The sequence below is a fragment of the Acanthopagrus latus genome, chromosome 4 (assembly GCF_904848185.1).
Source record: "Acanthopagrus latus isolate v.2019 chromosome 4, fAcaLat1.1, whole genome shotgun sequence".
Lineage (NCBI taxonomy): Eukaryota > Metazoa > Chordata > Actinopteri > Spariformes > Sparidae > Acanthopagrus > Acanthopagrus latus.
Window position 1 is genome coordinate 18,825,631 of NC_051042.1, and position 26,323 is coordinate 18,851,953.

At 39.6% G+C, this 26,323-nt stretch overlaps 1 protein-coding gene across 2 annotated transcripts in view; it reads left to right on the top strand.

Moving 5' to 3' along the window:
- The first annotated feature begins 2,067 nt into the window (after nt 1–2,067).
- The window catches only part of lgr4 (leucine-rich repeat containing G protein-coupled receptor 4), a 36,526-nt gene continuing 12,270 nt past the window's right edge, over nt 2,068–26,323 (top strand). Inside the window, exons 1-5 of one of the 2 annotated variants that reach the window (XM_037094670.1) lie at nt 2,068–3,729; nt 15,036–15,107; nt 21,714–21,785; nt 22,835–22,906; nt 25,496–25,711. In XM_037094670.1, coding sequence (XP_036950565.1) covers nt 3,548–3,729; nt 15,036–15,107; nt 21,714–21,785; nt 22,835–22,906; nt 25,496–25,711 — 614 coding nt within the window. In that variant the 5' untranslated portion in view covers nt 2,068–3,547. Of the gene's footprint in view, nt 3,730–15,035; nt 15,108–16,106; nt 16,288–21,713; nt 21,786–22,834; nt 22,907–25,495; nt 25,712–26,323 lie in introns of those variants that run through there. The other variant, XM_037094671.1, reaches the window with a different exon arrangement.

The following is a 26,323-nucleotide window of genomic DNA, read 5'->3' on the forward strand; positions in this document are numbered from 1 at the left end:
CATCAGCAGATCAACCTGTTTGTCAGACATCATGTCGGACTTCAAGACCTGCCAAACCAACTCTACATGAGGACTTTCAGCTGTCGGAATCCACAAATTATTCCACAGGAAGGCCATGAATGTAAAAGGCTGTACTATTCACTGAAACCATTTTGTACTTTGTCATTTTATTTGTCTGAAGGTAAAGATGTAGGCGTGTGTATTTCCCTACATTTGTTTGTATGTAAGTTCAATTAGTTTGTTACTTGGTGGTTTCAATGTATGAAAATACATGAGTATGTAACAGAAAAGGGTTGTATTATGTAAATATCCTGTTTTCACATATTCAAAAGGTCAGGGATAGCTTATTTGTTCTTTATGACAAGCTTCTGGTGAGTTGACCCAAGTTTGAAAAAGACACAACAAAAAGTTAAACGCAGCTTAGACCCGCCACAGTCAGCTGTCTGGTTCAGCCTGAGCTGTTCCACGGTTCAGTGTCATCTTGCCCAAAGGTCTTTGATGGTAGCTGGTGATTCATTCAACCCTCCGTTTAAGTGTTTTGCTGTGTATTGTGGGTTAAACAGACAAGCAGGTAATAGGTAACCCTAAAAACAACAATATGCAACCCCCTTGAGGCAGGAAGTGTACAGCATTCTTCAACTAATTTACTCTTCATCACCGACCTGAGGTTTAAGGTTGTGCACTTTTACACAATTTTAAACTTGTGTTTATTAGACACTTGCAGTTAATAGTGATTGTTATCCTGTTATCTGTTACTCATCATCTACCATTTGTCATCTATTCATTGTTTTTTTTATTTCTTGTCATTCCCACTGACACAACACACACAGACACCTGCAGTATCCGCGCATACTTAATGTGATCTTCACTGAACTTTGCACACTGTGAACTTCTTTTGTGAAGAATCCATCCAGTCAATCATCCACCCAGTTCATCTCACCACAGTGTTGGAGATGTTCAGTATGGAAGTGAAGGCACTGTACTCTGCACTTTTGTTCCATTACAGTTATTGCATCTGGTTACCTCCCAGATAAAGATTTTACACTATAAACATATAACATAATTGAATTTAAGGTATTACAGTGTTTAAAGCATGATGACTAAATAAATCAGCAGTATGAGCCACATAAATAACATTTTACCAACTCTCTGTACTGTTAACTTTGGTACACACTTTATAATTGGTATCAGATATTCTGTCAATGCAACTTCTTTTTTTATTACCAAGGTACAGTTTGCTGCTAATACGCCTGCAAAACTTCAAATGGGGCTCAATACTGAGTTAAACTGGGCTTATTACTCATCAGGCCAGACTACATGTTGAATTCTCAAACCCATCCAATGACCTAACAAATTAAATGTGTGCATGAGCATATTCTTAACTAAAGTTGTGTTTACTCAAACTGATGCTAAACACCTGTGTTACTATTCTTTAAGAACACATGGTGCTTTTTACTCTTCCACATTTATTTGACAACTTTATTTATTAGTTACTTGGTAGACTGCATGCTGCATTATAGCCAGAGCAGTTCATTTTTAAATTGATGTAATTTATTGGCAAAAATAAACACTGGCTCAGATAATCAGAAAGATGCTGACTATCAGATGTCATAGCCCTTCACGCGGACTCCTATAGTCACCATGTAATCAATTATACGTATCATTTACTCTTACTTATAGGCCTTTTGATATTTAGGATTCAAGATGTTTATTCGAGATGTTGATTTTCACTCCGGTTGTACAAGTATTCTTTTGCTTGGAATGTATATAATAACGTATAATAATAATAATGATAATACAATAATAAATAAAGATACACGAAAACAGAGTATACAGAATACAAATATAGGACCGTTGGGATAAAGTGCATGTGTATGTATCTATCATGACATACATATACATGAGCTACAAATATAATTACAGAATATAAAGGCAACAAGAGTGTATGTTGTTTATTGTCTTTATTGCCAGTAAATTACTTTTGATACAGAAGTTCATTTAATATCAGAAACTTTAAGACTTTTGCTCAAGTTAGCAACTATTTTCGATATTTTTTGCTTTAACCTTTACCCAAACTGTCTCCACCTGACACTAAACCACTGTGTTGGGCCTTATTGCTATTCTTTAAGTGTATATTGTAATTTTTATTCCACTACATTGATCTGTTAACTTTAGTTACCAGTTACTTTGCAGACTGCATGCATGGGATAAGGTGCACGTGTACACAAATATATATATATCTTTATGAGATACAAATATAAGTACAGACTGTAAAGGGTTTATTGTTGTTTAACTGTTTTATTATGTTGTTTATAATTGCCAGTACAATACTTCTGATAGATATTTTAAGACTTTAACCCTGGTACTTTTTGAAGCTTATAGGTGAGTAGACTACTATTTCTTACCAGATTTATTTATTTATTTATTTTCACTTTTACTCAGCTGTTACTTTTGGCTACTTTTTTCACCCAGTAATTACACTTTAAGTACAGTATTCAAGTAAATTGTATTTAATTACACTCCACCACCACTACACTAAGTAAAAACTCTTATGTTACTTTTTCCACCACTGCTGATGCACACAACAGCAAAAAGAAAAAGTGGCTCTTGTGGTTGAGAAGTGGTTAGTAGTTGTTTTCCAAGGAATTACCGGCTCATTACTTGTACAGGACTCCCAGGCATGCGTTCACAGGATTTTCTTTCTTTCTTTCTTTCTTTTTTGTACTTTGTAAGTCGTAGCTGGTGGGAGTGCAGTGTGTTTGGCAGACCCTGCAGCTGCTGCTGCTGGTGGTGGTGTTGGTGGTGCAGGTTTCAGTGTTGCACAGGCCGGGCCCACTGCTGCAGGTTGTCCGGTAGGGTGCCTGCCGAGCTACAAGCGTGCTGTTGATGTCTGGAGCAGAGGAGGGGAGCGTGAGGAATGGCTGAAAACTGACGGTGAGCTCCTGTTAGGAAACAAAAAAAAAAAAAAAAAAAAACCCAGCACGGTTCATGACTGTCCGGTACGTTTAACTGGAGATTTCACTACCCCTCCTCCGCACCAAACCAACCGGGACAACCGCATTGAGAGCCACCGCTTTTTTTTTCTTGGTTGTGGCGTTACTTAATGGGACAACGAAAACGCAAGAAAACGCAAGGTAGGCTACCGCTCCTGTCGCCAGCCCCTGCTACTTTTATTTTCATGGACTCGTACGACACACACACACGGGGGGCTTTGAGAAAATGTTTCACGACAAGGTAGTAGCCCGCTCGAAGACACCGCCGGGCTGCTGACCGTGTGGACCGTGTGTCTCGGTGTGTGTCGGTGAATGTATGAGCAGCTCGGACGTTAGGTTTTTTGTTTTGAAAAAAAGCGTCGGTTAGGCTTCATCTCCTCATGCCCCAACCGACCGACCACATGAGAAGAAGAAGAAGTCGACGTCCGGAATAGGTTCAACCACAAAACAACCCCCCCTTCCACCCTCCTCCTCCTTCTCCACTACCTTCTTCTTTTATTTATTTATTTTTTGTTGAAAATCGCTTTTCACCTGAACCGACGAGGAGGAACAAAATGCGTGTGGATTTGTTCTGGATATGTTTGTGGTGTTTCCTTCGTCCTGGTGCCGCCGGTCAAGGGCAGTCGGCGGCCGTTTGTTCGCCCTCATGCAGCTGCGATGAAGATGGGGGTGCAGACTGCTCCGGGAGAGGGCTGACCACCGTCCCGACCGGGCTCAGTGCTTTCACCTACTACCTGTAAGTACTTCCACTGACATCCACTGTCAAATATAACACCCTATATATACGCCCGTGCACTTATAAAACGCCTCGACTGTAAAACAAACACAAAAAAGGCCCGAGTTAAGGGGATGTTCGCTGTGTTTACATCGCAAGTGAATCATGGGCATTGAACATCACAGGGGGAACTTGCTACAATGGCTAACCAGAGGGAAAATCTCCTGATGAAGATGTTAGGAAGTGTTTAAAGTCAGTATTTAAGGTGTCACAGCTCTCGAGGTCCTTTACAGTGATCAGGTGAAACACACATACACACAGTTAAGTTTAAAGCTTAGGCAACTCGCAGTCAGAAAGTTGAATCCATCTCCGAAACAATATTAGATCAGCTCATGTTGTAGTGTAGGGCTGTAGCTAATGATGACTTACTCTACATTATCATTTGTTTTGTCCTGAAATCTATCTCTCCTGTCAGAGTTGGAGCAAATCAGTGCTTTAGTCAATCTACAGAAAACCTACCAGCAACCATTTTAGTAATTGACTTATAATTTTTAAGGCAGTTTGACAATTTTGCGGTCCAGCGTGCAGATCTGATGCTTTCGTTGACATATATCATAGTTAGCTGGATAGTTTGGGGGTTGTATTGTTTGGATAAACAGGCAATTTGAGTGTGCCCTCTTGAATATTGTAGTGGTCACCATTCTCACTTTGTGATGATGTCAATACTAAAGAGTGAATTGAGAAACTTGAAGGGGCACTGTGTAGTTTTGGAGAAGAAATTCAAACTCGGAAATTTAAAATTAGGGTAATGATACAAACTCAGAATGATTTATTTTTTTCCATAACTGAATAAACAAGCTGTTCTCAGAGGAAAATAAGCCCCCCAGGACACTGTTTGAAGCTAGAAAGGTGGTAGAGTCCCCTACATATTAACAGGTGAAAATGTATGAAATTGTGTTATCCTGTTATGGTCAGTTTGTTTTTCAGTTTGTGTCCTCCCCAAAACTACCAAGTGCAACTTTATAGCTTGAAACTCCTTCCTCTGAAACAATGTTAAATCACTTAGCAGTTAGAATAGTAGAATGACTGTAATTAATGATTACAGTCTCCACATTATCATTAAATTTTTTTCTAGTAATCTATGACTTATCTTAGAGAAATAAAAAAGTGCATTCATCAATCTACAGAAAACTCAACTGCAACTATTTTGGTAACCGACACCATTTCAACCTACTTTTCTGTGCAGATGTGCAGGTCTGATTCTTTTCTTTGACATACATGATAGTAAACTAGATACTGGGGGGGGTTTGGTTTTGTTGTTCGGATAAATCCAATGTGGGAAATGGGAAATTGTATTGGTGATTTTCTTTCAAACCTAGACCAAACAATCAATTGAGAAACTAAGTAGCAAAGTAGTTGATAATGATCATAATTGTCAGTTGTCAAAATAGTGGAAATGCCATCACAAGTTCCTTTCTCCCAGCAATAGCCAGTATATTCAATGTACAATTAGAAAAGCAGCAAAACCTTTTTTCCTCATTTAAAGATGAAGTGACCAATTATCAGAATTTTGTTTACCGATAAATGATTTCAGCTCTAGTAAACGTCGATGAGGTTTTGTCTTCACTTAATGATTTGGTTTAATCCTACTTGAGACCTCAACACTCCCTTCAAAGTGTAATTATTTCCTTTTTTCCTAGCAGCAGGCTGTCTTCAAACTTATTTTTGTGATGTAGAATTTCCCTACTTTTGCATGGATCAGGGGCCTAACCAGCATGCAAAATGAATACCTCCACAGTTTGTGGCTCTCTGTTGTGCAATTCTTTTTTACTGGACGTACATTAAGTCTTCTGCACAAACTATGCTATAGAATTATTGGATTAGAATATTAGTTTGGCCCCTGAACAAACTTTTTAATCTTCATTGCAGCCTGCTGCAGGATAACTGGTTAAGACATAGCATTGAGATTTTACCCTTATTAAGGTTTGGGTGTGAAATGCAATGTGACCGAATCACAAAGTAATGTACTGAGTGCTGAGGTCACACATAGGGCCAGATTTGGGTGAGTAATGCTGCATGGACTGTAGCCAACAGTGCCTTGTTCCCAGTGCTGTATGTGTAGTGCAAAATAATTAGGAGTCAAGCTTGTGCCATGAACAGATTGACAAGTCTGACTTAACTACTACTTAAAGCAAAGACACGATTTTTTTATTTTTATAAAAAGTGGCGTGCACAGTGTAGGTTAGATCTTCATGTGGTGGTGCAGATACAGTTGATGATTGCCTCATGAAGAAACTCCTCAGTTTGTTTCACAACCTCTGGGTTAATCATAAACTAAAGTAACCACCTCTGCAACAGCATTGACAACAGCAAGTTAATGTGACTTTTTGTAATTACTTTGCTCTCTTTTAAAAAAGAGTTTAAAAGAGATTAGGATTTTAAGTTTACCCAAGTGCTGGTCTTTTTAAAAGGTGTCATTTAGTCAAGTCAAAGTAACCTGTGTTTTCCTGCCACGTGGCCTAAAAATGAAAATGTTATTGTTTGTTGTCAAGAGCGATGGCCCAAACCTAGCTTCACCAGAACTATTATTGTGCTTCTTTAATTCACCTATATTAAGAAGTTATAAGCAACCAGAGGAAGTGGATTCATACAGCAGGCTGTCAAGACATGTCACACAAGGCCCACCGAAGCTCCTAACATACCAGTCTGGGGAGGAAAAAAAAACCCCAATTTATTCTGTGTAGTCTGGCATCTCAATCAAAACATGTTACAATATTTTCACAAAACGATAGCTGTTCCTGCCTCTCTGCTGGGATTTTTGTATGCCAAAATGAAAAACAATATGTTGTTTTCAAGATTGTGCTATCTTCTAGTCTCACAGTTGGCTATCCAAACGCTGCGTGACAGGTTTTAAACACTGAACTGCCTAATGTATTCACTTCAAACTCTGAAAAGTATGTGAAAGGTTGTTTGTCCCTCTCTCTGTCCTACTCTCATTTGTTCTCCTGGTCTCTTGAACTTAAGTTGTCCTCTCCCACTCCCTCCGTCTTTTGTATGTGGAGCACTGGGGTTAGGGATCATGATGGATTAGTGAGACATATTGCAGCTGCAAGGACTCCTTCTCTCAGGGCTAATGCAGCCACAATGCTCTGCTGATGTGTAAAGGAAAAATCTCATATAGGAATGTTTCTCTCTAAAACATTTGCCACTGAATTTGTTTGCAGCGATCATGTCTTTAGGATCAGTGTTATCGAATAGAGTCGCTGAGAAAAATCTTGTCTGAGTCTGTGCCAACAACATGAAGGAAGGTGTGTTCGACAGATACAAACACACATGTATAGCAGAAATGGAGAGCGTTAAGGGAGTGTTTTGTAAGCGTAGCAGAGCCCAAAGGTCAGGGAAGTTCCTTGTCAAAGGATGAGAGTTTTGGGCTAAATCACTAAAGGTAATGGAGGACCACACATTTTCCAATAAATCATATGACAACATTGGATTGGACTCTTACCTACAGCCCACATGGACTTGAGTTTTGGCACCTGTAATGGAAACAGGCCTCTCACAAAAAAGCAGATGAGAGGAAAGACATGGCCCTGCAGCCAGTAACAAAGCAAACAGTCCTTTTCAGTGCAGTTTACCTGACTCTCTTTGAGGTTTTCCTTATTGGTATCCTACCTGCATGAACTATTTTACTGTCTGAGGGAGCATTGCAGCTTGCATCTTAGTTGTGCTAGGTCCTTTCATTGCATGAACTAGGTTGGGACTTGGGGGAAAAGGAGGGGGAGCATCAGGGGTCTTGCACTCTGCCGGTGGAGCTTGCCGGCCTCACCATTGGTGCCCTCAGTCCATTTTTAACTGAATGATACTTTTGTTCTTGGTCAGCAGAGGTGAAAGAAGCCAGTCAGTAGTTTCCCTTCTCCCAAACAGGGTGACTTGTGGATGGGAGAATATAACGCTCTCTCCCCCTCTCTGAGTTCCCAACCCTGCCCTCCACTTATACACCTAGTCCCATCCCCCCCATCACACAGCTTCTAACTGCTAATGATTGCAGGTTTCTGTCCTGTGCCCAGAATACACAATTAAATATAACCTCAAGCTGAAATTTGTTTTTTAATTTGTGTTTTAGGTGTTTTATTTCAATAGTTTAGTAAGTTTTTTAATGGTTAGCAATATTGCTTTGCAAGTGTTCAGTTTACTTTTGACAATGTTGTAGTTGGAGTTACTAAAGTTATACAGTGTTCAGACATACACCATTTACCTTTTCTTGCCAATCGCTGTTTTGCTTTTTTAGTCATAATATTTCCATTAAAACCCATTGTAGCAAATCCTTATATTCAAGAGGCGGGAACTAGCAAATGTTTTACATTTTGCTTGAAAAGACGTTGAAACAGTTAGTCAGTTATCAAAAACCCCTGGTAGCTGCTTAGTACGGGTTGGCTGGAGTCGCAAGTTGTCACCACCACATGCTTGGAGGTGGGATGGGTCCGCCTTGGCCCTACTCCAGAGTAGGTCAATTGCGATTCGGCTCAACTCAGTGCAGTAAAACTGGAGTGAAAGTGGAAAAGCATCAAACATAACCGGCATGGCTCGTTTTGACAGTGCGCAATCAAAAGTGCAAGTGGAAAAACAGCATTACACTTAGGCTAGATTTTTAAGACATAGTTTTTTTTTTATAAGGGACATAACATTAAGGGCCATTTTTTTGGAAAAAGGTCTTGATCATTCCAGTATCTTACTTTTAAGAATTTTTTTGAAATTGTTCAGGAGACGACAGAAAGTTCTTCTCCTCACCTGTTTAAGAAAGGAATCAAGTTAAAATACAAATGAGAGGGAATTTAACTTGTAATTTGCATTCCAAGATATGCAAATCCTACTATGAATAGGCAAATTCATTGATAGTACTACTGAAAGATACAGCGTGGAAATGTTACTTGCACTCAGTTAAAATTAGATCTGTATTAAGCTCTTCACTGCAGTCACAGTTAAATGGACTGCCTCGATCAAAGTTCCTTCCGTACTTTTAGCACTAAATGATCATGAAGCCTTTTTTGATACATTGCATAAAACAGGGAAATAACCAGGGGCTGAATTTCAAACTTGATCAAAGATAATAACTATATAAGTGCAAATTGTTATCTGAGGCTGTGTTTCCTTATTAGTACAGATTCAATAGCAAAATATTTGACTACTAACAATTTTTAGAATTGTCCTTTAACACTATTGGCTGTGCAGTAAAAGCAGCACAACAGCAGCAGTGGCTGTCAGTGTGAACTGGAATCTTTCACCTGCAGTATTGTTGTGCATTATATGACACCTGATAGAGCTCAAAGCCCAGCTCACAGTGATGTACTTATATTTCTAAGTGAAAAAAACAGAGATGTGGTTAGAAAGACATTTCAGGTTCCAGACACAGTGAGGTGAAAGCTGTATACAGGCCAGTGTAGGCAGCTGTACTGGTAAAAATGGAGGCTTCATCAGAAAGACAACTCAGAGCCTGGAAACTGAAATGTGTCCAATGTAATAAAAGGCAGAAAAATGTTGGAGTGGTTAAATGTTTTTTCAGACCAACAGTCCATAACAAAGAAAAAATTATATTCTCAATGATATAAACACAAATTCTCACATCAGAAAGATCGTAGAAGTTTGTGCTTTTTTTGTCCCTCAAAAATCTTCCAAAAAATATTTCTCAGTTAATTTTATGTAGATTGATTAATTAGTTTAATTTCATCTAAAATCTGCACCACTTCCTTTATTCAACACATGGTACTGATAATTGTCTCATGACACCCTAAGGAGAAGGGAAATTTAAAATAGGTCCCCCTGAGCAAGATCTCGATCTGCTCCTCACATCTGACCAGATGAAAACACATGAACCATCTGACTGACCGAGGAATTAACCCCAGTGAACGCACTGTATTTATATCCATTACTAACAAACTGTGAATGAGAACGTGTGCTAGATCACAGCCTGTGCTTCTGTCATCTGAAAGGCTGGCTGGCATCCATTAAATCACATAATACGATGCATAAAACTTTGTTCTGGTCAACATCAGTGTCCAATGTATAGTAATGGTCTTCTGCTTTGTTCTATGTTAGAAGTGTACTGGGCTGAGACATGTGTTCAACTCAAAAATAAAGGTGGTATTGCATGTGTTTTAATGTATAAGTCATTGTAACACACATTTTACACTAAGCAAGGCTTGTTCTACACCTGCATAATTAATTGCAGTGTAAACAGTAGCTTGCAGTATATTTGCAATACTCACAAGGTCATGTATTAATGTTGCTTATTGTTAGGCATGGGATGATACGAAAATGTAATGTCACGATTGAGTTTGCCAAAATAACTGCAATTTATGATTTTATACTGATAAAATGGCATTAAAACATTCTGGAGTCATAAGCCCTTTTTAGATAGAAAAGGTGGCACATTTGCTCCAAGTCTGTCTTTCTAAAACTGAGGCGCTTTTCTCCTTTTCCAAAAGCCGCCACTGAGGTAGGCTTTTGGTGACGTGACGCGAAGCTCAAAGTTGTGCTCTGAACACTGACAACGAATTTGTCTTCAAAATAAGAGCTTTACATTGCACCCCATTGGAGTTTAGAACTGGGTTCTTAGCCGGGGGGCTTTTCATTTGAAAGTAGCGACCGGTCCTAGCTTGCCACTACAACAACAAGCGGACACAACTAAACAGCTACAGAGACCGAGGAGACGCTACCATCTTCTGGATCTCAGTGGCTGTCCATTTGCTCATCTTGACGTCTGCGGATGAAGTGATGAGGTGGAAATACGTACCTCCAAGGCGGCAAATTGATGGACCAAATCAGACCCCCAATTTACGGCCCTCTGTCTAAAACAGCGGACCGAGCCGCCAAAAGGATGGGCAAATTGGCGGCTTGCTGCCATGTCTAAAAACGGCTAGAGATTGATTGCATCCAAGATAAGACACATCTTTTGGGATGGAAATCCTTGTTGTGAAAAAGAAACAACCTTTTAATAAGGTAATCATAAATCATTCAAGTCCCCCTGCATAAATAAAGAATCAATAAAAAGCAGTTACCTCATTTCCATACTGTTCCTTAGCTTGGAATCCATTATTATATAACATTTGAACTTTTTTTTTTTGTGGGGTACAAAGTGCTGGGTGAGCCTTTTACCTGAGTGACAGGCTTACAATTCTGTAATGACTGGAAAGATGCAGGCTCCCCTTGCTGGCAGTTCAAAATATATCAGGAAATTAGTATAGGTTAATGTTTTTTTATTAAAGACCATTGGGCATCCCAAAACTCTGCAGCATGGGAATTGAATGTAACACCATCTAACCAGCATGGAACAGCATGTTATGCCCTTTAACTATTCAGATGCCAGGGCTGTCTGCAATCCTAATTGTTTCTAATTAAGCATTAATTAAGCACACTTTGTGTTTTTAACCTGATCTGCAATTGAATCTTAAATTCTACCACCTTGACTGTTGTTTGTCACATACTTTTAAAGTGATTTACAAGCGTCTGAACACTATGAGACAGTACTGGTCAGTCACTTACACAGACCGAAGAAAGTGGTTATGACTGCATGAACTACATGTTTCACTTTCACAGCAGGAGTTTTATTATAGAATGATACAACTCACAGGTACAACTGGCAATCTAAGTCAGCTGAATATTCACAAATTCAAACAAAACTGTAGTTTTTTTGTTTCAGGGTTTGGATGGCAAGATATTTTCATGTTAACCAAGCGATAAAGTGCCCTCAATTTGCTTTTGAACAAAATGTCCTATTGTTTTAGCACTGAATCACATAATTATGCCTCTAATTGGCTTTTTCCCCCTTCAACACAGGTCGACAGACCATAATTTTTAATGTCAAACTAAAATAACTGATGATTTTTGTAGGGCTGCCCCCAAATAGTCGACCAAGCACCGGTCGACCAAAAACTCATTAGCCGACCAAAATTCCAATGGTCGACTGGTCGCAGGAAAAAAACCCAAAAACATTTGGAGCGGTGTCTTGTCAAAATTAAGTCAAAATCTATGTGACTGGCGGCTGGCCTGTGTATAAAACGCTTTTTTTGCAAGAACACTGTGGCGGCCCACAAACACCTGCTATAAAGCAGCTAACATTGAAAATGTGTATAGTTGCGCTGAGCTAGCAGTATAGCGGCGCAGCGCCATTGTTCCACTGTCTGGGGAGAACCCTGTATATGCGTCGATTAGTCGACTAATCGCTCTAAATGACGACCACTGGTCAACCAAGAAAAACCTTGGTTGGGGGTAGCCCTAGACTTCTGAAATACTTTTTTTAATGTATATTGTGGGATGATGGTAGATGGATGGATACAGGAGCTGTGTCTGATTGAAGAGTTTGCATGATGATTGAAATGTTATATGTTTGTAGCTTTATTGAAAGCATGTGCCATTTTTGGGGAAGTGCGTTCATTATGTCCACTCTGCCACATAGGCTTGATGCTGCACTTATCGTTGTCCCTCTGGCTAAAACTTTCATAGGAACCGATGCACTTTCTCGCTATATCACGCTATATATCACTCTCATCTTGGCAGTTTGATATAGTGCTAAAAACCATAAGCCACCAGTGAGTGAGTTAGTAATTTGACTTTAATCCAGTGTAGGCTAATTGAATCGACAGTTGCTTGGACTGTAAACAGTATAGATTAGTATTGATTGATAGAAATATATTTTGGTAAATCATTAATCTTCTAACATTCTCCTGGGTTTGCTGTTTTTTACTTCATCTTACTGGATAGTAAAATGTCTTTGGGCATTAAAATGTTCTTCCAACAAACAAAGAAGCCATTTTGAATTTATAAGGTGGGCTTTGGGGTATTCTGTTTTTTCTGTACTTAAAGACGGTATGAAGAATTTAGATCAATAAATCATTAGTAATTCATAGAGAATATACACGATCATTTGTTGCCGGCCTGTTATCTTGCATTCTAAAAGTATAGCAAAGTTTAGATTTTATCTTTATTTTTGACTTTTGTAACATGTTCTGCTTCCCCTTAGCATCTCTATTGTCCTTTCCATTTCTCAAAGCATGTCTGCTACTTTTCTCAAGTTCTCTGCTTCCTCTCTGCTAAGATGAAGCCAAATGGCACATGGGATAGAAATTTACAGATACCTGTTTGTAGAAGCGTTTAGGCTTGTCACCATTTATCACAGCTGCATTTTTAGTGTCCCCTTCAATCTGTCTTAGCACGGACAGGCCAAGACCTTGATGACTAAAGCAGCCAGACACAGAGGGAGGGAGGAAGTGTGATAGAGTCATGCAGGCCTCCCGTACTCCCTTGCCCTGCGTGTGGTTAAGACCAGTCAACAATCGGAAGATTTAGTCAGACTGTTTGAAATGTGGTTCGGGATGTATCCATCTAACCACCAGTGGTGGCAGATCTGCAGCAGAACACCAGCAGAGATGTTTTCAGGATTGGAGAAAAGCTCAGGAGTGGGCGAATGTTGAAGGAAGTGTTGTTGTAGCTGCATAGTCTATATGGTAATTGGATAACCAGGTAAGTGGAGATGGGCATAGGTCGCAGGGATGATGAGGGTTCTGTCAGGGCCCGCCTTTTAAGGCTTCTGTGCATCTCTGTGTGTGTGTGTGTGTGTGTGTGTGTGTGTGTGCGTGCGCGTGTGCGTGTGCGTGTGTGTGTGTGTGTGTGTGTAGTTAGGACTGCAGAGGAAGGGCAATATGATCCTTGTAGGATTCAGGGGCCCACACACAAGGTCCATGAGAGATCTGGCAGTGAAATTCAAGATGGCCAGTTGGAGAGTGAAAGAGGAGAAAGGGGGGCAGGGGGTAGCTTCATTTGTGAATCCCGGATGTTTTTTCACCCTTGATAAACATCTCTTTATATATGACGTTGAGTGGGGTTTTCTTTGAAGCAGGTTGGTCGAATCCTAATCAAGATTAGATTGTATACGTCTCCTCAGTAGAACTCAGACAACCCTTTGTCCCCTCTTTTATTGTGACAGTTCCTTACTTTTCCCAGGTGGAAATGTTGCTGTTTTACTGAAGTTAACACATTTTCAGTAGCAGGCATATCAGTGTGGGTTTTGTAATTGTCATTATGAAGATGTAAACACATACACTCATATTAGCTTTGGTGGGGAGGCAAATCAAGTCCTGTGTGCATATTTTTCATGCTGCTACATGCCTATCTTTACTTGAAGTTGGTTTGAAAAATGAAGATCCCTGGGGCTAAAGAGAACTGCTTTTTCAAGGGTTTTTTGTTGAGGTTAGATCATGCAAGCATAGTCAGAAGACATAAAACTGTCATAAAGTGTGGGTGACACAACTACCCTTTTGTTTATCCATGCGTTTTATAATGACGGTCAACAAGTCAGTGTTTACATGTTTTCTGGAGTTTAGTGGTTAAAATAAGGCTTCATACTCCAATGACTTTATTTTGAGTCATTTGAGAATTTAGAGTCAAACTTTACACTTTTCCAAATCAGCATTTAAAAAGACTTTGCAATATAAAGTAGAGCCCTATTGAAACTGGTGAAACAATTCTGACATTGATTTGTTGACTGATATACCTTTATCAGTGTTTCCCACACATCGACCTGACTTTGGAAGGGCACCCAGATATGCCTAAGTATGTTTGCCATTTTAGCATGTTTTTAAAACATACTACTGCCAAAGACAGTAGATAACAGTGCTGGGAGACAGAATTCCCTCACTAGTGCAAGGTTTGTCTGTTCTAGGCTAGTGTAGGAACAGTTTACTGTGCAACATTGTGACCTCCATGGATCGGGTCCCACTCCCTATGTTCATATAAATGGCTCATTCTAATGATAATAATGGCTCATTGATTATACACTTGATAAAACATACATAGGAATGTTATATTCCATTTCTGCCAAGTCTTTTCTGCTGGATGCCACTGCACTTAACACACTGTACCTTAAGGAAAGATAGTTGATTTTCAATCTCAGGTTGTCTAATATTCTTATATTTACTTTTTTGCAATTATTATTGAAATGTATTTATTAAACACTTATGACAAAGGAATGTGCACGATGGAGGCAGAATATTTTACAATTTAAAAATAAACTTTATTGCCCAAAAAGACATCGTAGCACTGAAATGTTCACTGCATTATGCAGATATCAGTATATCTGTGACAGGCTAATATCATTTGAACAAATATTTAAAGCAAAATGAAATAAGAAAAATGACATGAAATAATAAGTAATGATAATGATGTGTTACCCAGTCAGCCTATTAAGACCCCGAAGGCAAGGTGAACCAACGTTAATTTAACTGTTTCAGTAAATGATTATGCTGTGTTTCTGACTGACGTTTTATTCTCCACAGTGACCTGAGCATGAACAACATCACTGAGCTTCCAGCATATGTATTCAAGGACTTCCCCTGTCTGGAAGAACTGTGAGTACATGCTTTCTTTTTCTCTTGTCAATGAAATATTTACTCTCTGCAATGTTGACATGAGGACTGGGCTTAATGATACGCACCTGGGTATTTGAGTTTGTACTGCAAAGCTCACAGCACCGGTGCCCAACATGCCCTTCTTCTCAGCGGAAGAAGATAAGCAAAGCATTACACGAGGTAACAAATCACTCACCGCTCATGAGCTGAGCAAGGGCAGTTATAGAAGTGCAGTAAAGCTCAATTAAAAAGGTGAGGTGAGACAAGGTGTATTGGAGCTACAGTCACGTGACATCCTGTGTGGATTTTTTGCTTTTAAGGGATTATCAGAGTGGCAACAGCACATCTATGCTCTGGGGCTTTGTTGAGTGGCGTACATCTAATCTGAGTGGGTGTTTGTTATTTCTTCACTCTTTAAATAGTCCACTGTCTGGCTCTGTGCTGCTGGGAGTCCGAGATAAAAATCAGTCTACCTGATATCAGGTAACATGTAGCCCGGAGAAAACAAAATGACCAGTGAGTGAACACACTCCAGCGGTCCCAGCTCCACTTGAACTTTCTCGGGCATGTTTTTTCAGCTCTTGTGCTTCTTTCAGCCGCCTGAGTCGTCGCCCGCTTCTTTTCCATACACCACTCCAGTCTGCTTTTGTCGAAAGGCAATTTACTTTTCATCGCATTGTGTGGAGGAATGCAAGGCAGGAAGGAAGAGGGCAAAACAATGGTTTCCATGGCAACAAAGCTAAAAAACCCACCCAGTCTTGCTTGCTACTTCTGTCTTGTCTTAGATCAAAATTCGTGATGGACTCGCGCTGAGCTGTCTATTTTTTGAAGATCTTATGATTGACATGAGCCCATACTTCATTTCTATGTTTGTTTAACCTTTTTCTTTTTTGGAAACAAATCTGCAGGCTTGTCTCAGTGAACTTTAGTGGATGACTTTTTTTGCCATAGGGCTGCAGCAGTGTCAGTGTACCAGAGCATGGGCCCTGAGGGCAGAGACTCAGAGAGAAAGAGTTGACAGAGAAAGAGATCAGGGAGAGAAAAGAGAGCAGGCCATCCTCTAACAGGGCAGGAGTGAAGACAAGGAGATGAATATTCCCTCCTTCGTAGTCACGCAATCACCTGCACTCTCTTTCTCTTTTGCCAAAGGCGTCACAAAGCCCAGCAAACGTGATGACAGGTATTCTCTGTCTTCTTTGGAGTTTGTTTATATTCCTGAAAATAACCTGTGACTGATAGGCCCTCTATATATCATGAGTGAATTATGGTACTAACACCTGGGTCAGTCTTCTGTGTCTATAATTTACATCATCCTCACTAATTAAATTATTCAACTATTTTTCTTGTTATTGCATCAGCACACGCTTGTTATTCTTTCCTGACATTTATAGTCTTTGTGAATCTGGGCAAAATGAGTGATAAAACGGCATGGACATTTAACTATCAGTATGTGACGTCACTTATGACATTGACCAAATTAGAATGTTTGTTAACAGTAAGATCCAGGTAGAAAAACCTTGCATCACACATGAGCTCACATACAACATAATTGTCTTTCTTAACGATGTCATTCCAGACAGCAGGCTTCCAGACTACAACCAAATGGTTGCATTTTGTAACCAAAATCGCACTACACTGTTTCAGACCGGACCCTTTTCAATATTGTGCTTCTAAACAGGCATGGTGCGAGTGCGAGGCGTGGTGAGAGTAAATAGTAGTGCTCTGGTGTTACCTTACGGTGAAGATGGCTAGGATAGACATTGCAGTTAATGACTTCATCCGCGGATGTCAAGGTGAGCAACTGGAAAGCTGCTGAGATCCGGGAGATGCTAGCTCTCCTCGGTCTCTGTAGCTGTCAGCTGGTTGTTGTAGCAGCAAGCAATCGCTACTTTCAAGTTAAAAGCCCCCTGTTAGGAACCCAGTTTTAAACTCCAATGGGGTGCAATGTAAATCTCTTACATTGAAGACAAATTCGACCTGCTTCCTCTTAGCTGTCTGTTGCTTGAGGCAGCTAATGCGAGGCACTACGCTGCATGCTTCCTTTAATAGCAGGGCTTTAACATCGGCGTGTGTTTGACTGAGGAGGCAAGAATATGGGCCATGGGTCTAAAATTAAGCAAATCTATCAAGTGACGCCACATTTCTTCCGATGTTGTACGTCACTGTTCATGCCTAACTTCGTGCTTCACGTCACATCACATGTTTATGCCTATCACAGTGGCAGCTTTGTGGGAAAGAAGGAATATTAATCCCCCCTTTTAGATAGACAAGGTGGCAGAGTGCTGCCTTTACCTTGCAGCAAATTTGGTGCCTTTTCTATCGAAAAGGGGCTAATAATTCCTCTCTCAATCAGTAGAAAATGCTGTGAACACCTGATTATGCATGAAAAAAAAATACCGTCATATACCGTGAAACTGTTAGAATTTTGAAAAATACCGTGATATACATTTTTTGTCATACCGCCCAGCACTACCGTAACGCAACACCAGAGCACTACTGTTTACCCTCACCACGCCTCGCAGTCGCACCATGCCTGTTTAGAAGCGCAACACTGAAAAGGCTGCAGTCTGAAACAGTGTCGCGCAGTGTAGCATTCCGAACATTGTGTAATCAATTACACCGGTAGGGCGGTATATGAAAAATTCATTTCATAATGAAAATATACATTGGTATTCAGTGTGAACTGGCATACCGCCCAGCACTAACTTTAGCAAAGCAACACAGTATGTGAAATAATCACCATGGAAACATCTGATAGGACGGACCACCATGTTTGACTACATCCTCAAATGTTACAGTTATGGTTGAAAGTGACGATAGAAATTAATGTATTTGCCAATTTCACATATATACACAATGCAAATAAACGACCACGTGTCGGTGATTCCCAAAAGCCATGGAGGAATCAATCAGACATAAATTAGAGCTAAAGCAAATTTAAAACACTTAATAGTTGTATTTTTTATATGATCAGATTGGATCCAAAATGAAACTAGAATCCAACAGAACATTGTTTAAAACTGCAGATTGTAAAGTTAGTTTACTCAGCAGCATTATTTTTAGGTCATGCCACAGTTAGTGCTGGAGGTGACAGTTTATTCTGTTTGGTGACTGTTTCCTACAAAAATGCACCTCGAGAGTTGCTGTTATTTTTCTACACAGAAATTTTATTGTACATGTCTTGTGTTTTAGCAAAATACTTATTTTAATCTGAAACACATATGTTAATCTTTTGTACAAATCACAGTTTCAGACCTATCTTAGAGGAATTATAAGAAAAATTAACTTGTCTACTCTTATCAAAAACATCAGTATTTATACACTGGTATAGTTGTACTTTCTTGCTCTCTCTTCTCTACGATAGTCAGTTGACACACAACAGTATGAGTATTTTATTAGACAACATGAGTATAGGAAATTAAGTCACAGTCTTGTCATCACAGCTACTTATACCAACAGTGGTGCAAAAAGGTGTGTATTTACATGTGGGAGCATGTTGTGGGGGAGGGGCGCTTGTTTGGGTTTTGCCAGTATTGTTACAGCTAAATATTTTAGACAGTAAACATATCACATCATGTTTGCAGGCCTTTCCTGCTGTCTAGGATCCCTGCAGGGCACTTTGTGAATTTTGCTATTGACAAAGGTAGACCTGTGGGAGTGGTGTTGCACAAGGAGAGGATTTAGCCTTTCCTCAACAAGATTTAGCACATTCTTCTGTCCTCGTTGAAGCCCGGGGGGACATGTACTGAATTTGCTGAAAGATGCAAGGGGAGGAGAAGCTTTTTATGTTGTGAAACCTGAAGGATAACTGAATGATTTGTCAAACCATGTTTGTATCTGGTGGTTAGCGGCTTGTGTCAGCCACTGCAGGTTCAGGGTTGTGCAAGTTCTCGTGTAGTCAGGTCATGTTGAATAAACCACCATGGTCGCTCTCTGCTGGAAATGAACAAGAAGTCTCAACATCCACAGACAAGATTTGTGTCATTTGGAATATGACCTAAATGTTAAAGCTGTTGCATGCATAAGAAATGTTCTTATCAATCGGTTGATTTGGTGGTGTGATGAATCGTGGTATTCAACTTTGGAAGTTGTTCTTTGGGGTTGTCTCAAAGTCAGGTCAACCAGGGTTGACAGCCATTTTATAAAGCTAGTGAACATTCACATCCCAATATGACAGCTCAACCTCAATTATTCAAACAGCAACACAATATATCTAGTCTAGTCTAGTGCCATTAAACCATTGCAGAAGAATGAGTTGACATAATTAAAACCGCCAGTCAAAGGACGAAGGGTGGAAAAACAATGCAGAAAACATGATCAATCATGTACAAATACAGGTAAATAGAAACTCATAAGCCCAGTCTACAAAGAGCCCATGTGGCAGGACGATCTTTAAGTTTCAGTTTAAAAGCATCCACTCTGCAGACAAGATAGTGCAACTTGCATCTGCACCGCTGTCATTCATAATGGTGGATAATTGCCAGTTATTGAACATATTGACGCATGTTCATTGAAGATCAGATTCACCTTGATGAGGTTTAATTCTGATCTTAGATTCTGCACTCAACATCTGCAGTCTGGAGAAAATGTGTGGACCTTTTATGAGTTTCGTTTCTAGGAGCCATTTATTATTCAGCATTGTTCAGTGGGTGCCATCATAGATTTACAGACTACAGTGGAGATACAGCAGCATGTATCATCAATTAAGTGTTTTCTTTCCTTTTTCAGGTAAATTTGTTATATACAATGTGCACAGTGGAACTTTAATGGAACTGATGGGTTATTCACACACAGTTCCATAACTGTTGAGATATTTCTTTGAATCAGCACAGCATGCCTGTTAGACTGCTGCCTAGTTGTGTTTGAGATGCAAATCTTCAGCTATAATTGTTGCACCAAGGTCATGTTTATTGGGATTCCCACAAGCCTAGAATTTCCATTGTTACCTACATTAGATTTGTGACTACGCAAATGTTTTAATGATGAACACAAAAAGCAAACCTTCAGTTTTCACTGGGGGCCCTAATATGTTTGGAGTAGGGCTGCAGCTATTGAATATTTTTAGAATTGAGTATTCTACCGATTATTCCATTGAATAATTGAGTAATCCAAAATAAAATAATTTTGCATTATTAAACAACACTAGCAAATAATGCATAACAAAAATGACAGGCCTGTTAAATAGACCAAGCAATAGGTTTTTATTCCTGAATAAAACATACAGGTATTTATTCCAACTATTCGTAACACCGAGAGTAAGGGTGTGTGTTGGTTTGTGTGTGCATGCATGAAGAAGATTGAGAAAGACAAGATGAGTGTGTGTGTATGTGTATGCGTGTCTGTGTGTGGAAAGGAGTTATTTGCAATTTGACACAAATTAGTTTCCACAACATGATATCTAGTCATACCGACATCAGGCTACAGCCTGTACATATACCATATGTTCTAACTAGCAATGGTAGGCTACATTGAATTAGCTAACATCAGTGTTCATGTTACCTTGTGTTGCGACGCTTGATGAGCTGCTGTTAACAACTGGATGCTTTCGGTTCAGATGTTGAATCATTGTTGACGTGCTGTTGTGGTACACCAGTTCTGCTGTGCAGTACACACATTACACTTTGTTATCTTCTTTTTTAAGTGTGAAATGATCCCAAACTTATTCTCTGTCTTTTACGGACAGTTTCTTGGCTCTCTGCCATCACGCGCACTAAATTCTGAACGTAAAGATGTGTGTTTTTCCCTCAACCATTTTTTGTAATAGAATTATTCAAGTTACTCAAGTAATCATTTCCGCTCTAGTTTGGAAGGCCGAATTTGGTCAATGGACCACTCTTTACCTACACATGACATACAGTAAACCTATGGAGCAGGTAATTAACAAAAACATTCTGGCAAACACACAAAAGTGCAGTTTTGAAGTATACATGAAGGGTTTGTGGTCCTCTAACACAGTCGGCCTTGATTCTCAGGCTCACACCCAGCTGCTCTTGTTGCAGGGAATTCAGCCTGGCCTGACTCATGTTGCAGAGTGATAAATCTGTTGCTAATCTCTCAGGCCAGATAGTATACTTGGGCTGTTTGTCCCAGTCTGCCTGTCCCATGCTTATTTACACCCCTATTTCCTATACACTTCCTGTTCCTGACAGGAAAGGGAGGTGTCCCCACAGACTCAAGTAATTCATGCAGAGACTTAGACAGCTGCGTATTGATAAATTCAAGACAAGGCAAGGTTGAATTAGTTTTTCATGCACTCTAAAGGGAGCACTGACTGTAGTGGTGGTTGGGAGGCTCGGAAAGGGATCTGAAGAGGGGATATCCAGGAACAGTTCTAATCTCTTGAGGGTGACAGACGAAGTGACAACAGGACGTGGCACAGACTCATGTCTTTGACACCCTTGGCCCCATGTTCAGCATCAGGGCGGGAACCTAATCTGCTGAGGTGCTGGGTGTGATGATATTCTCAACACTATGAATTGCTTTATTCACAAATGGAAATATACTCTGTTGTGTTGTCACATTTTGCTCATATTTTTGTGTAGAAATATCTTGTAACTCATAAACATTTGAAAATATAAGTTTCTCTCTCTCTCTCGCTCTCAACAGGCGGCTTGCGGGGAATGACCTGTCATTCATCCACCCTGAAGCCCTGTCTGGACTTCATCAGCTCAAAGTCCTGTAAGCATACACCCTCCTTGCAACCACCACCACTGTCAACACAGACGCTTACTGCTGTGACAGTGGGAAGTTTTCCACATGCTGTGGGAGAGAGGATATATTGCAGCTTGTGGTAACATTGTGGTGCTGTCAGCTTTTGCCACACTAAACACAGCCGTAAAATTTACGTCCACTTGGACGAGACGTCAAGCAACTTTCCACTGTTGCCCCAACTGCATCTGTGGCTGTGAAAAACCCTAACAGAGCATTACATTCAATCCCTGTTTAAAAATTAGTTCTGCACAATTTACACCATGCAGCACACCCTAGTGTGCTTGGACAAACTTGAACACATCAGGGCCACACAGACCGCTCCCCTGTTGATTCTGCATGAGGTTGAAAGTTCAAAGTCCTGTTGATCTACAGGTGAGGTCTTGGTTACAGGACTGAAAACACAAACACTCTATCATATCAAGTTATTTATTCGCAATTTTAGCTGTAATCACACAAGTCAAACAGATGGAATTATTTTGACGACATGTTGCTGAAATAAAAAAAACATCAGATTTTGATCAGTTTTCAAAAATACTGGAACTATGCAAGTACACATAATTTTACATGCTCCTAGTGAACCAGACCTTTTGTTTACCATTGCAAACATTGATAAAGGACATTTATTTAAAATTGCACTGATGCACTTACCACTCTGAGGTCTCATTCAGTGTCCCACCCACATTATACCTGATATCTTGGTTACACATCACAAGTAATGGCCTTTCAGCACTTACTAATCTGAATCGGCATAGTAACTAGTAAGTTATGTTATCAAATGAATATAGTGGAGGGGAAGTATAAAGTCGCAGAAAATGGAAACACTAAAGTAAAATATAGTGCATGAGTAAATTACACTTAGTTACGTAGTTACATCACTAAAAGATTTACTTTTGATTGAAAATGTATATTATTTTCCAATATCTGTTGTCTGTCCCCTTGATCACAAATAATCAGTATCCAGGATGCAGGAATAAGTGTTGCGAGCTGAAGTCATAATTCAGCCTTTTTACCTTCAGGATGCTCCAGAATAATCAGCTGAAGACGGTGCCCAGTGCCGCCCTGAAGAACCTTCAGTCTCTCCAGTCTCTGTAAGTCATCTGCCCCATACACACACACATTAGTATTATCCACTCAAAGAGCTCTTAAACTTCAAATGCACCTTTCAGCCATTTTACTGTATTAGGGAATCACTCACAGCTATTGTAGCAGACATTGTATTGATTATTTGTCAATGTCCTTGTACTGGTTGGATATGTTACTGGATCAGCTGGTTGCAAACATGGCCAACCCGAAATTGGTCTTCTACTGAAAAATATCTACCTTAATATCAAAATGTTGTGTTGTTACTGCTAAAAGCAGTCATGATGAATTACACTTTCAAGTTGTATGTCACACAGCCCTGTTGTGAGTTTTTTGAATAGCCCCTGTTTTCACTAAATATTACAGTTAATAAGAAAAGCTATTCAGTCCCGAATTCCTGGACAGGAAGGTCTGCTGCAGTCATAAGTGCTGTTGTCAGAGAAAACACTGTAGTGAATTTAGACTTCCTACCATCAAAAGCAACAACATCACTCTGGGTAGTAATTCACAAAAATAATTATAAAACAACAACAAAAGGAGAACTGCAGAACAGTTTATCTACTAATGTATGTAAAGATCTAAACGTTTGGAATTAAAATTTGTAAAACAAATGTATGCAAATATGGGTCCATGGGCAACAGTGAAGTTTAGTTTGAGGTCACTGGCCACTGATTTCTCAGTGTGAACAGCAGACAGAATGCACTAAAGATTTGTGTAGACTTAAAATCAGTACTTTGGCTTTGACAGTCCTGATTCTTCCATTAGTTGTTGAACATTTTCTGTTGAGGATGATACACCCTTACAGCGCTGGATGAATTTACACTTGTAGTTTTTAAAACATATGCTTGATTTCTGAATATCACATTCTGATATAACACTTTTAAATCTTTTTTTTCTTTTCTCATTCTTCTACTCATTCTTTGGAGCTGAAGCCCACATTAAAGTGTCAAATGTGGTTATCAAACAAAGATATGAAATGGAGACAGGATATGATACAGTTTGACAATAAACCTCTGTGTCTAAAATGACATCAGTTCACTGAAACAGTAAACTCCATTGGGAATATTGGCAGTACTGCCAGTTATTTCAGTTGGCCTGTTTTTTTTTGTTTTTTTTGCTCCAAACAACAGAAACATCATGGATTTGTGCCATATGTTACAATCAAAGTTTGCAACAGAAATTCCAAAATAAATTGTGTCACAATTTGTCCGTTTGATTGAATAAAATGTACACACTAAATTTAGGCAGGAAGCAGACTTTCATCAATATAGTTACATTTCCCTGTTTAATATGTGACTGCAGTCATCCCTGATGGTATTTTAAGTTTTAACTTTTAAATAACATGACTCTAACATGGCAATGTAATGAGAATAAAGATATATCTCTTCATCCTAGAATGATAGTTGACATCTCTATTAATTACTCAAGACATTGTTGATGTCATTTTGGGGTGGTTCCATTCACACTTTACTCCTGCTGCAGAGTTTGTTGTGCACTAAGCCCAAAGTTAGCCCTGCATAAATGTAGGTCAGTCATAGTCCATAGTGGACTGGTGGGATTTATAAAAACTTGTTTCTATATAGCTGTCAGCCCTTTCACAATGTCCCACTCTACTCGCCTTCAGTCTAAACACTGTTTTTCTGCAGCTACTGAATGTCAGTTTCATTGAGACCATAACATGTACATGACTCTATTTGTGCCACCTCCCTCTACCTCTACTAATGGAGGAATGGATCCAGCTGGAGAATTGTGCTGAAAATCCAGCTTTCAGCTATTATCACCCCTCCATATCCCTCCCCTTGTCCCTTCCTTCCACTCTTTTTTTCTGCCTTTCTTCCTTCTATTTAACAGATGTCTTTTCTCTGTGAGGGTTTTAAGGTCTGTAGCTGAAGTAATATGCTTTGCCAGAGCCAGGAGTAGGTTTGTATAAAGCCTTAGAGAGCTAAATGTCAATCAAGACTGTTTTTCTTCCAGCCCAGACACTTGAGGAATTTTGAGGGAGGGCGAGACACTCAGTGAGGGAGGATAGCAGTGTGGTGATGGTGAAAAGAACACTTGTGCATTCATAATACTGCTTGAATATATATTTTTTTTTTAACGACAAACTACTGGTCAAACTAAGGGTCAGTGGAGAGAATATCCACAGCATTTAAACTTTTCCTCTTTTTTATTATGAAACTTTTGTGAAGTCAGCAGTTAAATGTCAGGTTAATGTATCAAATTTAGCATGGCAGCTAAATAAAGATTCATGGCATCCTCTTTGTGGCAGTTAAAAGTATGATGTGTGTCGTTCAGTTGCAGAATGAATAGTTGGAAAGGATAGCTGGAAAGGATACTCATCACTATTCAGTGTAATAGTTGAATTGCAGCTTGACTTGTGCATGGAGGCATCCAACTGGTAACTCTAGTAAATAACGATGTAGAGACCAAAAGTCAAACTGAGAATAAATGAATAAACCTCATCTCCCAGATGGATTTGAAGCTGCAAGATTTAATGAATGAATTAATGTACCTACTATGCTTTGAGTTGTACATATAACCATGTCTAAAGCCTCAATATCATACTAATTAACTTCCTTGTTTTCTTGGTACGGCAGTCGTCTGGATGCAAACCATATTACTACAGTTCCAGACGACAGTTTCGAAAGCCTTCAGCAGCTGCGTCACCTCTGGTTGGATGATAACAACCTGACGGAGGTCCCCATCAGTTCTCTGAGACACCAGGCGAACCTTCAGGCTCTAACGTTGGCGCTCAACCGCATCTCGTACATACCAGACAACGCCTTCGCCAATCTCACCAGTCTAGTTGTGCTGTAAGTTATTTTAAGCTACTGTTCTAATTGTGGTTTGGAATGAAAAATTATAATGTGATGTTGAATAACAAATGTTTGTATCTTGTGTTCACTAATGTTTGTGACCAGCTGAACCTGTTGTGCAATGTGTGGAGTGCATATTAAAAAAAGCATCCATTGAATTTCTCTGTATTTACAGGTGAACTAAAAATTATGTATTGTTTGTCGATATAAACCTGAATCAATTACAGTATGTTATTTTACGTCATTGATAAGCAAAGCTTTAAAAAAAGCAAGAACAGTGTTTGTAAATGGATAAATAGCTGTTTGGTGAAGCCATAAGTCAGTGGATGAATCTAAAGTTTGTTATACAGTTAGATGCCAGGGCATCTGGTGCCTTTTAAAAGCTCCAGTAATGGAGAAACAAACAGTTTTCACAGTCCTTACAGTGAACTTTCCCAGAACAGCCAGGAGAAGTTTGCACGCACCTATACACTAAAGTGCTCAGCAGGAACAACCTGCTCATGTACTTTTTCAAAAGCCTCAATTAACCAGACACACTGACTGAGAACATTGACGTGTTTACTAAAACGACCTGAGGGAGTAGCTGCTGTGAAAGTTAAAAGTCACTCA